The sequence below is a fragment of the Schistocerca nitens genome, chromosome 6 (assembly GCF_023898315.1).
Source record: "Schistocerca nitens isolate TAMUIC-IGC-003100 chromosome 6, iqSchNite1.1, whole genome shotgun sequence".
Classification (NCBI taxonomy): domain Eukaryota; kingdom Metazoa; phylum Arthropoda; class Insecta; order Orthoptera; family Acrididae; genus Schistocerca; species Schistocerca nitens.
This window is the reverse complement of record NC_064619.1, coordinates 739018573-739034706: the sequence shown is the minus strand read 5'-3', so window position 1 is coordinate 739034706 and position 16134 is coordinate 739018573. Positions and strand designations below refer to the sequence as shown.

The 16134-nt window shown below is 44.0% G+C and overlaps 1 protein-coding gene across 1 annotated transcript in view; it reads left to right on the top strand.

Annotated features, from left to right (window-relative positions):
• The window catches only part of LOC126262713 (cytochrome P450 6k1-like), a 145733-nt gene that overhangs the window by 108960 nt on the left and 20639 nt on the right, over nt 1-16134 (top strand). Inside the window, exon 6 of the mRNA XM_049959497.1 lies at nt 3193-3414. Coding sequence (XP_049815454.1) covers nt 3193-3414 — 222 coding nt within the window. The remainder of the gene's footprint in view (nt 1-3192; nt 3415-16134) is intronic.

Genomic DNA, 16134 nt, shown 5'->3' with positions numbered 1-16134 from the left:
ACTTCCTAGCACTCGTCCCAGTTGTACAGCCGACTTTGCTAGCGATGGTTCACTGTCTACATACGCTCTCATTTGCCGAGACGACAGTTTAGCATAGCCTTCAGCTACGTCATTTGCTACGACCTAGCAAGGCGCCATATTCAGTTACTATTCTGAACAGATAATATTGTGAATCATGTACCGTCAAGAGCGACGTTCATCATTAATGGATTAAAGTTAAGTATCAAACTAATTATGTCCGCTTTCTGAATTCTCATTCCTTGTCATGTTCCAGACCTCATGTCAGTATAGTTCTTCCCTCCTCACGCCAGCCTGCGTGAGCTAAAACGCGTGCATTTCGGCCTCCACTAGTAACACGGTGTTGGCTCTTCTGCCAACACAACACTAGGCATGTAGCAGCAACATTTTTGATTTAAATACTCGTATACTTATTTACATATCGAATTATATCTATTAAAAAGCTGCAAATACATGTTATTGGAAACAACGACATTTTTTACTTGCACATCAGATTTTAAGACGAAAAACTCAACCGCTGAATCCAGCAGAGTGCAGCGCCATCTCCCAAAGAGCAGAGGTTTTCTTTAGAAATTCTTCCAGTCCATATGTGACATAACAGCAAACCAGTACTTAACACCATCTTTTCTAGAAAAGATAACCTGAAGATGCCTAAATAAGCGAAACGCGTCGTTGAAAAATAAAAAAACTAAAATTGCAACCAAGACTGTTTTTAACCAATAGAGATTTTCCTACACGGTCTCTACGTATAAGAACGTGTTTGTCGTAGACGGCAGTAAGTTTATTAGTAGCCTCACGGATTTTGCCAAAACTGTGGGATCTCTGATTATATGATACCACGGGTTTTTCAGCATTCAGCCGTACGAGTGTCACGACTGTACTCTGATTAGCCAGAACATAATGACCACTGACCTGTCCAGGAGTTAGTAGCCTCACCTGGAGAGCAATGACTGCTATTTGGACACACACACAGTGCAGCGTGCTGTCCGTGTGTAGAATAGGGAAGGCGCGCGATGAATCTGAGTTAACATCACAACATCAATGACTATGACTTACATGGGCACGTGACCATCGGAACTGGACGTTGGCGCAGTGGCAGAGCGTTGCATGGTCTGATGAACCCCGACACCTTCTTCATCATTCCGATGGGAGGGCGTCTTCCAGGGGACCAGCCCCTTGACGCCTGTAGTGAGGGACGTAAACAAGCTGGCAACGGCTCCATTATGCTCTGAGGAACATTTACGTGGTCATCCACGGCTCCAGTGGAGTTCGTGCAAGGCACCATGACGGCCAAAGAGTATCGTAAACTGGTTGTAGACCACTAACACCCATTCACTGCGACCATGTCCCGGACAGAAGTGGCATTTTTCAACTCCATGTCACAAGGCGAGGACTGAGATGGAGTAGTTCGAGGAACAGTGTGGCGAGTTCCAGTTGATGTGTTGGCCACCTAATTCGCCAAATCTGAAACCGATCGAACACATCCGGGAGGTGACTGAATGTGTCGTCAGAGCTCATCGCCTCCCCCCCCCCCCCCCGTCGGCAATTTACGGGAACTGGGTGACATGTACGTGCAAATGTGGTGCCACATCCTTCCACCGACCTACCAAGGCCTCGCTGCTTCCATGCCACGATGCATCGCCTCTGTTATCCGTGCCAAAGGTGAACATACCAGGTGAGCCGTGGGTGGCTCATACTATGCGTTGGATTAAACCTTGGCTGCTATTCTGTGTTCCGCGGTTATCGCGATAATGCTGTTATCCTCTCTCTGCGCGAGTGGCAGCAGAGGCGTGAATCGATATTCGAGCCTTGTACTATCTTTGTAATGTTTGGTCAAGTAAATAACTAACAGCCGATTATTTTGGCCCCTTTCCACAATTGAAACTACCTGTCGTGTCCTGCGGGTTTAGCAGGGCGTCTCACCAGGTATTAGGTTGAAACGTCCGCTTTGGAAAATTATAAATTACTGTGCTTGTAAACCTCTTACGTTATTTGATTTTCAAACAGCTGAGCAAAACTGAATGTACCCAAACATTTCTCTCTTTACTTATTCTGATCATCACTAAACTGACACACAATATTTTTTTTTAGTGGAACGTAATGTGACTTTCAATAATCCCTACAAAAGAATGGCCCTGACTAACAATAACCTGTATCTTCCATGGATCACTTACCTCACAAAAATCTTCGTTACCCGAACTACTGCAGTACAGCGAGCGCCAATACTGATAAAATAAAATAAAAGATTCTAACTACTGAATGCACTAACTACTGATAGGCATAGTTAGCAAATGAAAGATTTTGATAGAGAACAAACAATGTATTTACCTTAATAGTGTTCAGAAGTCAAATATATATATATATATATATATATATATATATATATATATATATATATATCAGTTCATAACATGCAGTCTTACAAACTTCCTTTTTCTGACGGACACACATCCGGATCACCCGCTCTCAAAACTCTGCCATCTCTCTCACCACATCCACCACTGCTGGCGGCTCACCTCCAACTGCGCAACGCTACGCGCTGTTCCCATCCAACTGCCCAAACCCACAATAGTGAATATTCCAACAATGCCAACCAGCCACAGACTGCTCACAGCTCAGTTAGTGATTATCATACAGAGCGCTACGTGGCGCTACCAACATAAAAACCTAAACAGCTTACTTACAAGGTAGGTGGTCAAAATGTTGTGGCTGTCCAGCGTAATTCATTTATGAGCCATAGCATAAGTTTTCTTACTTACATGGATTTTAAGTATAAGAACGTGTCTGCCATAGAGGACAGCGAGTTTATTAGTAAGTATGGGATCTCTGATTACCTGATGCCAAGACCTTTTTCAGCACTCAGATGTTAGAGCGTCACGATATATGTGTTTGATACTGCTTTAAGTTATGCAACCCGGTGGGAGCCCCGGCGGCAGCGAGGAGCAGACCAGGAGCACTACGCCGCGTGCTGACCGGCTGGCAGCCGACGTCTCACCTTGCCTCCTTCTCTGTCAATCATTTTACGTTTATAAGAGTGTGACTGTGTGCCATTCGCTGCGTGGGTTGCAACGGAAGAATGTCCGAGTTGCTGTAGTTAAAGAAACCCCACAGGTGGTCACGACTGTAACGTAATCACTTCCCAAGTCTCGGACTAGCAGAGACTCTGCTCCACAGAGCTGACGATGGACGACCTGGCGGCGGAGTCGTTCGCCTTCTTCATCGCAGGCTTCGAGACGTCGACGACGACGATGAGCTGCGCCCTGCTGGAGCTCGCCCTCAACCCCGACGTCCAGCAGCGGCTCCAGAGCGAGATCGACGCCGTGCTGGAGCGCCACGGCGGCGAAGCCTCGTACGACGCCATCGCCCAGATGCCCTACCTCGACCAGGTGCTCGCCGGTGAGTCCAGGCCCAGTGTAACTGCTCGTGTCTTCAACGCGATAATGTCTTCTGCCCTTTCATTCCCAGGCGATGTTGCACCACGCACAAATGCAGAATGGGGCTGGTGTTGGTGGCAACAGTGGATTTATTCATCGGTGAATCGCTCATAGAAGGGTGTTGGACGTGTCACGGTATTGCTGCTTAAGAACAAACAAAGTGAACATACACTAATAAGCCAAAACATCATGACCACCGTCCACAGCAAGCGACTTTGCCAAAGGGCAGATCACGAATACGCAGAGCCTGTGAACGATTATCTCGAAAACGGCGAAGCTAGTCGAACGTTCGCGTGCTAATGTCGTGAGCATCTACGGAAAGTGGTAGAAGCGCTGAACCGTGAATTTACTTTCAAAGAATATACTTAAGAATTTACTTTATTTACTAGCGATTCATCAAGAACATTAACACATTTCATCTCACTATGTGAACGTGGAAGTAGTTGCCAGTGGGTAACTGATGACAACAAATTAAATTCCTTTCAACAAATGGAAATTTTATTCCCAAAGCCTTTTTTTAAAAAAAATATTTAAAATTATAATCAGAAAGCACCCTCTAAATATCAAGTTACAATTTATTCAGAGGCAGAAAGAACAATTTTTGACTGTATGAGCTTTCGGGCTGAGAACCTTGCTGCTCCCTTTTGACATGGCCGTAGTCACAACCGCTCACAACAACCTCTAAAACACTACACTGCTGAAAATCTGCAACACACCAGATTACTTTAAACTAAAAATTTTGACAACTCACACAAGCACATAAACTATGCACCCCGTAGGAGGGATGGAAATGGTACAAAACACTAACATTAAAAGATTAACATGCCACCGAATGTGCAACTTGATTCTAAAAAAAGACTCTTACAGTGGAGGGTGGCAAACTTATATACTAAAATGACCATTCAAATAAAAACCCATCAAATGCAGTCTTACATAAAATATACAAGGTTGGCCAAACATACTCTACATTACACATATACCGCCTCTCAAGATGATAGGCAAGATAAAAACATATTTCAGGAATTCGTCCGTTACACTTCAAGCAATAAATCCATTAACACACCAAATCCGACAAACATGGCAGAGGCAGCTCCGAACGACAGACAGACACTAACTGCCTAAGAAATTCGGACGAGAGACAGACGAGCAAGCTAGGGACGAGAGACTGACCAAGGAAACAAGTAGAATTTAACAAGTAAATGAAACAACACATCACGAATTACTTAACTTCTAATAAACTGCGATGTCTGGCGAAGAGCTGGCGCAGCACCCCCAAATCGCTCTCCCGAATCGTCCGCTGCCAGACGCTTCAACGGATGCAGGAAGGCGCGCCGATCTCCCGTCTCCCGGCGTCGCAGCTCGCACCGGCCAGACCGATATCGTGGGATGGCTCCTGTTGCTCTCGTGTGGGCCGCGAAGCCACTACACCTCGGTATACGGCGCGGCCCACTGGACTGACGTGGCGAGCTGACATGCACCGACGCTCAAGACGGTCAAGTCATCTCGTGCCCCAGTGCGCGACCGACCAACCGATCGATCCAACCGCCAATGACCATTGCCTGAGCAAACTCGAGCAGACTGGCGGCCTAACACATACTAGCACACCAGACGACAGACTGACACTGACTGCCCCACACTGACCCGGCTGACCAACTGACCGACTGGTGAGCTCATAGCGCCCCTTAAATGGACGTGAACAGGCAACCTTTCCCCTTTCCCACTAGAGGGAGACACCACAGCTGCGATTGCCACAGCGGCACCACCGCCAGAAACGGAGGGCGACTGCTTCACACTACGCGCTGCGGCGCGCTCTTCAAAACAGCGAATTTTACCACGGCTCAAGGGCAGTGAAGCTATCACTGGGCGTTAAGTGGTTGGACGTCCACGATTCTTCACAGAACGTGGAGTTTGTTGTCTGCTATGTAATGTGGACGATGCTGGTGGACGAACATGTGTTTCGGAGCACACCATTCAGTGCAGATTGAACAACGTGCTCCACAGCAGACCACTCCCGTGTGTCCACATGGGACCTGTGGTAGTAATCGAAGATGCCATGCCAGCTGCGGACCGCTTGCATCTCGTCATGCTTGATGTCTTCCCTGACGGCAATGTCATCTTGCAGTAGTGTCTTGAAGCCATAATTGTGCTACATTAGTTCGAGGAGCATGGCAGTGAAATCACGTTCATGTCTTGGTCACCAAAATCGCCTGATGTCAATCTGCCATTTTGGTCGCTATCGAGCGCAATCAGCGCGTACACAAATCAGAATCCGGTTGTTTACGGAAATTACGTGACTTGCGGGTAGACACCTCGTGCCAAATTTCTCCACAAACCTACCAACGAACTGTAGAATCGATGATACACAGTATCGCTTATACACTTCGTTACAAAGAAGCTATTAAGCAGGAGGTTATAATGTTTTGGCTCGTCACTGTAATTCATACATCTAGGCATTGCACACTTACAGGTCTAGTTTGACAAGTATGGGACAAGAAGTCGGCCGTGGAATAACAGTAGGAACTGTCCCTGCATTTGCCTGAAGTGATTTAAGGAGACCACGGAAAACCTAAGTGAGAATGGCTGCGTGGCGGAGTGAAGCCTCCATTCTCTACTACAACGGGAGGCCGTCTGCCAACAACGCAACCTCATTCTGTTTATTCTTAGTGTGCAACACTGTTTTGCGGATTAGTTATTTAATAATGTAGAAAGCCAGTGATATACTGCCGATTCGATTCTCACTGCCAGTCTCTTCACACAATAGACACACTACATATACTTTATTTCTTAATTTAATTCAAGACGCACTAACAGTTCACATCACGAACATAGCGACAGTGATTGGTTGCCATTTTGTGTTCCGCAACTTCCCATCTACTTGCCTGAAGTATTTAGTCAGGATTTTCCCATAATGAGTGAGATCTTGAGCTCAGAAAGAGGATAAAATTTAAGTACGATAGATTCCAGAGCTTTAGGGGTCAGGTTTTCCAGAAAAGAAAAAATAAATATCGCTGTACGGAAGTGTTGTGCGAAGAGAAAGAGAGATTTTACTATTATTGATTATATGCGCTACATTTAAAAAAATCATTTCTTTTATGTAAGTAATCTTTCCCTGTATACATTGCACTGTTTAACAGGTACTTTTTAGCTGTACATTTTTAAGTAGTTTGTTTTACTCGTCTGCTTAACCTTCCTGGGAAAGTTATTCCACAATTTTATTCCTTAGCAGAAAATGATGCTTTGAGTTTTATGTTCAATCTTTCTCGCAAACGCCAGTTCATCCTGTACGTTGATCCAACAACGTGGAAAATGCGTTCGTGCAGTAATTACCGACGTAATATTTGATGGGAATAACTGATAAATGTACTCCTATGTTGCATATAATATTCCCAATGTTTTCAATAGATTTTTACTAGCCTTGCATATCAATTTATGGCCGTTTTCTGTCGTTTCATATTTGTTTCCCAGGAAAGAACTCTGTAGCTAATAATTGATTTTAAATATGAAAAGTATGTAACTCAAAGACTCTGGTTGTTACACACTGACGAGATTACTCGAAGGTCACAAAATGCTCGTGACATTCTGCTTGCAAGTATGTTTGTATGTTCAGCTGAGAATCAATATTCATTTCTAGAAATTTCTCAGTGCCACAGAACACTTCATCAAGGGCTTTAACTCCACCATGTGGTTTTCTTGGAGCTGCAAAACGCTTGCGACAGGACAATCTCGTGTATAAAATGCTGATAAAGACGACCATCCGGGACATCTACGTTAAGATCATGGATGATTTCCTGCAAGATAGGTCCCTCCCGGTTACTCATCGAAGAAAAAGAAAACGTTCCAGCATATGACACATGCCACATATGCTGTCTCCCATCCTCTTTAACACTTACGTTAGCAATAAGCCAGTCAGCCCACACTGCCACCTGGCGCAGTACGCCAGCGCCATTGTGCTCTATACGACCAGCCGCAACACCGACCGTCTCGTTCCTCGTCCGCATGGGGAGCTGGACGCAACAGTCACCCAGTCTCGTTCAACAATATTGTCCTCAATGCCGCCAAAACTACGGTGGAGTACTTCACCAAACAGCATCCTATCCTCCGCCACAACATCACTATCGGAGGCATCCGGATCCCATTCTCCCAAGATACCAAACCTCTAGGAGTGTGGATGGATAACACACTGCTCGTCCACCGACATGCGGAGTACGTCACCCAAAAGGAACTGAAGCTAATAAAAGCATTGTACTCACTCTTCAACAGCAGGGATCTGGACTGGGATACCAACCGACGACTGTACTGTATGGGTTTCCACCCTTCCCTCCCCTGTGGTTCCACAGTGTGGGCCACGACTAGAGTATCCAGGATGTAGACCCTCCAGCGCCTGCAACATAAGGTACCTCCACTCACTATGATTGTTACCTTGTATGAGGAGACAAACATCGTCCCTCTAAAGACGACCATTCGAGAGAAGGCGTGGCGTCTGAACGACGATGAGGATTCCCTGCGTGACACAGTCAGTGGCACCAAGACTCCCCAGCACTGGCACCGCCACTTTGTCCATTTTAGCAGCCTTGATGACTCGGATTCAGACCTTGGCTAACGATAACCCTGGTATAGCCACTTATAAAGTTACAGTTTTGATACAGCCACTCATTCTGTGCAATCCTTGTAACGGTCATCACTAGAACTATCAGTGTAGTTGTGTCCCATTGCCACACGTTCAACATGCAATGCAATGATGTCATTAAATTGATGTCATTGTAATGTAGGAAGATCTTACTTCTCCACCAAGACAGTTAGACTGCTTCAAGCGGTGAAGCTGTATCGCAACTTACCACAAAAAACACTTGCAACGACGTGTTTACAACACTCATGTTCATAAATTAAGGATGATTGCAGAATGTGGTGCCACACAACGTGGCACTATACAAAATTGGCGCTGATAGAGCAGGCACAAAGGGACCACACACGACACAGATCTGTAAGTCAATAGTATTGGTGATAAGTTGAGAAAACGGTCCCGAAACACATGTGCTACAAAATGCCACTGTTTCCTCCGCATGTACCCCGACATCAATATGGGAAATGATCACCATGCACACGTACACAGGCCGCACAACGGTGCAAAATGACGTCCCGATACACTTGACCTGTTACAGTTCCTCTGTCAAGGGGTGTACGTGCACCAATCATAATCCCACCCCACACCATCAGACCACGACCTCCATACAGGTCCCTTTCAGGGACATTAGGGTGAATGGTTACTTTTACTCCATACAGACATCGTGTCTAAATCATGATGCAATTTGTTTTGATCTTCTAATGATTTATTAGAGGGTATATAGTAAACGACAGTATCATCAGTAGTCGGACATGACTGCTCACATTTGTCTCTCACAACCTCTATATGGAACAGGAACAGCACATTACGATGCTAGGGGAAAATCCAGGTATGACCTCTGTCACACCCAAAGACTTCCGGAAATCATGAATCAAGTGGCTCAATTGAGGCGATACTCTGTAGGCACGCAATTTGTTTAGAAGCTGCTTATGAGAAATGGTGTAAAAAGTATTCTGGAAATCTAGAAACGTGTGAATAATGAATCATCTGTATGACAACAACGATATTTTTTTGAATACGTGCTGGTAGATCATGTTGCAGGAAACGGTTATTTTTTTAGAAAGGAGAACTGCCCTTTCACTAACAAGGTGATTGACTTGCACTCAGGAAAATTTTTTTAGGGAGGAGAAATGTTGGATCCTTTGGAGCGTTAATAATTGTGAGTGTTACCATAAGGGTCCATCAGACAATATCTATGATGGTCGGTGTTGGGGCAGGTGATAGAAACACAGAAAGGGAAAACAGTTATGGTATGGGGCCAGGACTGTAAAGTATGAAGAGGGCAAGGGTAGCTAAATATGGAGAGGGAAGAGGGAAGGGGGATCCCTGATGTGGGATGGGATACTTGGCGAAGAGTTATAGTTAGTTGAAGAGTTATAGTTAAGAGGATGCATAAATATTGAGGTGAATTTCGTCATCTGGGAGAGGGAGTCGGTAAAAATTTGGTTAGAAAGGGATATGGAATGTGTGCAGGTGCAAGGTTGGTGGAATGTGTCCGGTAGAGGCAAAGCAGTGTACCAGGATTGGAAGCTGGGGAGGAGAACAATACAATTACTGAAGTAGTGTTTGTGCATGGTGTAATATGTATGGAGATGTTTGGTGTGTGTGGCAGAGTCGGTAATTTGATGAGACGGAAAGGAACTATAAGGAGGATGATAAACTGACGCAGAAAATCAGGTGTTAAAGTATATCAAGGGCTGATAGGACGGATAACCATGTAATAATGGCAGAGAGACAATAGGTCTGATCAAGTTTTTATAGGCCATGGAGCATAGTGCAGAAGCACAGCCCCATAGTTTGGCCAGTTAGTGGTTTCACTCTGTCAGATGATTATTATGAGGGGCGTCCATGCTGCATAGAAGTTGGGTGTTACTTGCAGATATTTTATTGTGTTGGCTGGTTGTATAGGATCACCGTATATACATGGAAGTCATGGGGGCATCAGCTGCAGTGATTCATCCTAAAATTACTGCCTGGAGTTTGGCTTAATCAGACTAAGAGGCAGCAGGAAGATTGTTGGGGTTTCTGTAGTGCAGGATAAAGAGTTAGTAAAACAGCGTTACGAGTGTACTGAAGGAGATGGACAGATGGAGGTATTTTGGGCATATCGGCAGTGCAGGAGATATACATGCAGGAGATACATAAGCAGCTGGATAAAAGATACAGAGACTGGTATCGTTAATAGCAACAAAGAATGAACAACTAGATATGATGAAACCAATAAAATGGACATGGTTAACTGGAAGTGCGTACATCAGGAATTTAGAGACCATGATCGACTGTATGTAGATCAAGGGGTACCAAAATTACGGATTTTCTTTTGTTAAACCGATGGGATAGAAGATGTGTGAATACAGAAGTTATTCATCAAGGGAGGTGTTGGGACAAAAGCCACAATGGTTAGCAGGCAAAGCTAGGTGCAGGTTCAAGTATTTATTAATGTATTAGGAGATGATGGATTTGAAGACCTTGCTAAATACTGGGATAATGCTGATGGGTCGATAGGAGGAAGTATCACTAGGTGGTTAGTTTAGTTTGAGGAAAAGTAAACTTTTCGAGGTATTCCACATCTCAGGATAGTAGCCTATGGAAATCGTCTTATGAAAGAGTTGCAAAGGATACTAGGGAACAAGCTATTAGGTGTCTGTAGATAATTTTCGTTATATTCTGTCATGTACTGTGATGGGTGAGTTCAGCTTTTTCTGTGGTACATTGACCAAGTAGTAAGAACTGGGAGCAAGTGGTGGGAAAGTGGAATCTGTACGTTCATGGACTGTAGGGAAAGGGAGTTGCTGACATGAGGGTCATCATAAATTGTGAGGATGTCGAAGAGATAGGATACTAAGTGATCAGTATTGGTCATCTCATGAGGTGGGAGTTGGTTATTGTGGAGGATTAGCTGGTGAAAAATTGGTTTTCTGCCTCTGTGTGAGTGGAAAGTTTTCCAGTACTTGGAAAAGTCAATGGGAAGTGTGCATAATTTGGTGCCAAACCTGCCATTTCAACAATTAGTAAGTTTCTGGGATGTCAATATAATTTCTGATCATATGTGAGTGTATTCTAGTTTCTAATCTGCAGGAATGATTGGTGTAAATGACAGGACTCCATACGTAGTAGGAGTACATCTTGTGTAGGGGCATTGGGCTGGTTAGTATAAACGGACTTGGTAAGATGTGGGTGTATATTAAGTCAAGGAAAGCCCAATGAAGCACATATGCTGCTTGAGGGACATCATCATGATACTGACAAGTTTGTGAATCAGATCTGATATGAGTGCCTATGGATACCCAATAGGCATTCCAGTTGGTGCAGGGGGTAATTGGGACATAGTATACAAGGGTGTGGTAGGAGTGGGGATTGTGAGTAGTAGAGGTAGTCGCTTCCAATTTGATCCAGGACTCCTGCAGTGATACCTCAAACAAGGTTAAGAAATGCTAGGGCTATGTCCATAATTATATTACTTTTAGGATGGGTGCTGTGGAACGGGGCCATTTAACCTTGTAAGGACTCAGCGAACAGGGGAACCACTAAGTGGGACCTACTATCGACGTTTAGCTCAATGGGAATTTTACAGGTTGAAAACATACAGTCTGCTGGGTTAGGAAATAGTAGGGGACAGGGTCTGTTTTATGTGATGACAAAGGTGAAATTTACGGTGTTTCAAGCAGAGGCTAAAGATAAGGTGTCCAGTGGCAGTATCACAATTGTGTTGTGGCCAGTTGGAGGTTCCTCTGGTGGCTGATTGCTGCTCCAACTCTGGCAATGGGAAGCAGATTATCTGTACAGCTTAGAATAGAGGGGGAAGCTCGAATAGTGTGATAGGTTTGGAGGAAGGTCTCATTTAAAGTGGAGGTATGGGTATTGTGTTGAGGCATGATTTGCATAAATAATGGTTTATTTGTTGAAAAATAACATATATCGTTGAATAATATATTGTATTGCTATCGCACCATGATGAGATTGTGGAATTGGTTTGTGTGGGTGAGGACTAGAGAGGACCAGTGTCAAAGCGACCAGAGACAAAATAGAATTGGTTATGGGAACAATTAACTTGGTATGTAGGTGGAATATGGCACAGGAAGCTAGGAGGATTTATTAGACAGGATGTACTAGTTGGAAAGAATGGATATGTTGGAATACGATCCTCATAAATCTTATAACAACACAGCTGTACCAGGTTGGTAGAGGGAGGTTGTTGCTAGATTATCAACTGTCTTGTGATAAATGGAGTCTTTGCTTCGCAGTTGGCGCAATAGATGGGATTGGAGCTGTTGTAGGTGCTGCAGATGGGAGGGGAAGTAATCAGCTGTGAGATGATCATTATAGTGGAGACACTTTTGACAGAAGTAATACAAGGGATGAGATGTAAATGTTTATCTGTGTGGTATCAGTGATATATCATGGCTCCCTTGTTGAATAAATGGTATAGTGTGGAGGCAGAGTCGATAGATATACGGTGCTATAAGTGGGGATGCGATCGTTGTTGATGTGGAGGGGATTTCGAATTTCTACATTGGAGTGGTAGCAAAATTGGGATTCCACTTACTAATCTGTGACCTCGAGGTTGAACTTCATGTTCACAGCAGGGAGGTTGGGAGAATGGTGGGGAGGGTGGGGTTGTCTGGCCCAAGTGCTAGCTTATTTTGGATGGTTGGGAAGTATTTTGTAACTTTTAAGGTTTCAGGAGTTGTGTGTCTGTATATGAGAGGGCAAAGATGTTAATGACAATGGAGGATGTTGTACAGAGAGAAGTTCTGTTCATGTACACAGTTTCGTCTGTTTGATTTTGAGAATGTTTGGATACAGATTTGACTGCAGTTTCAGGGTTTTGATGTTTTGGTGGTTTCATATTCACTACTGGATGGAAATATGATGGTGGGTTGGGAGGTTGTGGAAAATGACGTTGTTGGGGGAAGGGAGTGGTTGGTGCTAATCCTTCAGTGTGGCACGTCTGGATCATGACGCTGTAGCTTGTTGATGGGATGCTTGGGACAACAGCATTTCTACTATTGCTTGGACAGTTGTAATTCTTGGTGCAATGGTTGATTTTGTGGCTGGTGATCTATGGCAGAAAGAAAACTGGTAGGACGATGTTGGAAGGGGGAGATATATATTAATTGTTGTTCTGGCTGGAGAGGGAATTTTAGGCAATGTGGAAGTAATAAGTGCTACCGACAAAGGATATGAAATTGATTCCATATATGTAGACTTCCAGACGGATTTTGAAACCGTCCCTCACAAGCCACTTATAATCAAGTTGCATACCTTTGGAGTATCGTCTCAGCTGTGCGAGTGGATTCGAGATTTCCTGTTGGAAAGATAAACAGTTGGTGGTAACGGACCGAAAGCCCTATTCCAAATGGTTTTCGAGATAGAACACTTTTAATGTACATTTCTATTTATTTTCTGTATTATCCATTATCATTGTTTACAAAATGGTTCAAATGGCTCTGAGCACTATGGGACTTAACATCTGAGGTCATCATCCCCTAGAACTTAGAACTAGTTAAACCTAACTAATCTAAGGGCATCACACACATCCATGCCCGAGGCAGGATTCGAACCTGTGACCGTAGCGGTCGCGCGGTTCCAGACTGAAGCGCCTAGAACCGCTCGGCCACAACGGCCGGCCATAGTTTACAACGTACCACAGTAACATACAGAGGAAGTTGAGACGAACATTTTGATACCGGACGCTTGTGGTCTATCAAGCCGGAAAACTACCTCAAACTGGCCCACAAAAAGCACCTAAGCTGCAGCGTACGCGCGTCGCGCGAGGTTTTCAATATTCTCGCGACCTCTCCGAGCAAACTGTTAGTCCTAGACAAAAAATAAATAGGACCTTTTTTGTAGAGAATTTAATTTAGTTTAATTGTATACTGAGATACGTTTTCGTTAGAGTGTGCGGGTTTCGAGCTATTAAAGAAAAACGCACAAAAGTGATATTAAACGTGTTCTATCTCGGAAACCATTCGAAAAAGGGCATATGTCCACAAAAAGGTTTTTTGTTCAGAATCACTATCACATCTCAAAGCATGTACCTTTCCTCCTGACTCACCCTGTATAAACGATTATGAGGCACTCTGAGCAATCTTAGACTGCTTGCAGACGGTGCTGTCATTTACCATCTAGTAAAGACATCAATTGATAAAAACCAACTGCATAACGATTTAGGTGAGGAATCTGTATGGTGTGAAAAGCGGCGATTGACCCTAAAACATGAAAAGCGTGAGTTCATCCACAACAGTACTAAAAGTAATGGGTTAAATTTCGGCTACATGATATATCACTCAATTCAAAACGCTGTCAACTCAGATAAATACCTTGGAGCTTAAATTGCTAGCAACTTAAATTGGAACGATCATATAGATACTGTTGTGGGGAAGGCAAACCAAAGACTATGTTTTATTGACAGAAATCTAAAAAATGTAACAGGTCTACTAAAGAGACTGCCTACATTACGCTTGTCCTTTCTCTGCTTGAGTCCTGTTGTGCTGTATGGGATCCTTACCAGATTGGACTGACAAAGGACATCCGAAAAGTTCAAAGAAGGGTAGTTTGTTTTGTATTATCACGAAACAGGACAGAGAGAGTCACGGATATAATATTCGAGTGATGTTGGCTATTGTTAAAAGAAAGACGTTTTTCATTTCAGAGAGATATTTTCACGAAATTTCAATCTCCAGCGTTGTCCTCCGAATGCGGACATATTTTGTTGGCACCTATCTGCATAGGGAGAAATGAATATTGTAATAAAATAAGAGAAACAGAGTTCGCAAGGAAAGATTTAAGTCTGAACCGCGGATTTACTTTCAAAATTTTTTCTTAAAGAATTTACTTTATTTACTAACGATTCATCAAGAACAATAACACATTTAATTACACTATGTGAGCGTGGAAGTAGTTGCCAGTGGGTAACTGATGAACACAAATTAAATTTCAACAAATGAAAACTTTATACCTAAAACACTTTCCTGTTAAATAAAAAAAATAAAAAAAAACAGATTTAAATATTATAATCAGAAAGCACCCTGTAAATATCAAGTTACAATTTATTCAGGGGCAGAAATAACAATTTTTTTTTTTGACAGTATGAGCTTTCGGGCTGAGAAGCTTGCCGCTCCCTTTGAACACGGTCGTAAACACGACCGTTCACAACAACCTCTGAAAGAGGTCACACAAACACATAAACTATGCACCCCGTAGGAGTGATGGAAATGGTAGAAAACACTCACATAAAAAAACTTACTTGCCACCGAAAGTGCAACTTGTTTTTAAAGGATAACTCTTACGGTGGAAGGGTGGCAAGTTTATACACTAAAATGACCATTTTAATAAAAACCCATGAAATGTAGTCTTCCATAAAATGTACAAACATGCTCTTCATTACACATATACCGCCTCTCAAGATGATAGGCAAGATAAAAACATATTTCGGGAATTCGGCCTTTACACCTTAAGCAATAAATTCGTTAACGCCGAATCCGACAAACATGACAGAGGCAGCTATTAATGTACGGCAGACCGACAGACAGACAGACAGACAGACACTAACTGCCTAACAAATGCGGACGAGAGACAAACTAGCAAGCTGGGGACGAGAGACTGCCCAAAAACACAAGTAGAATTTAACAAATAAATCAAACAACATATCACGAATCACTTAACATTTAATAAACTGCGATGCCTGGCGAAGACCTGGCGCAGCACCTCCAAAACGCTCTCCCGAATCGTCCGCTGCCAGCCGCTTCAACGGACGCAGGAAGGCGCGCCGGTCTCCCGTCTCACGGCGTCGCAGCTCGCACCGGCCAGCCCGATGTCGTGGGTTGACTCCTGTTGCTCTCGTGTCGACCGCGAAGCCACTACCCCTCGCTATACGGCGCGGCCCACTGGACTCACGTGCCAACCTCACATGCGCCGACGCTCGAGGCGGGCAAGTCATCTTGTGTCTCAGTGCGCGACCGGCCAACCGATCGATCCAACCGCCAATGACCATTGCCTGAGAAAACTCGAGCAGACTGGCGGCCTAACGCGCAGACTCAGATTCAGGAACTAAGCCCC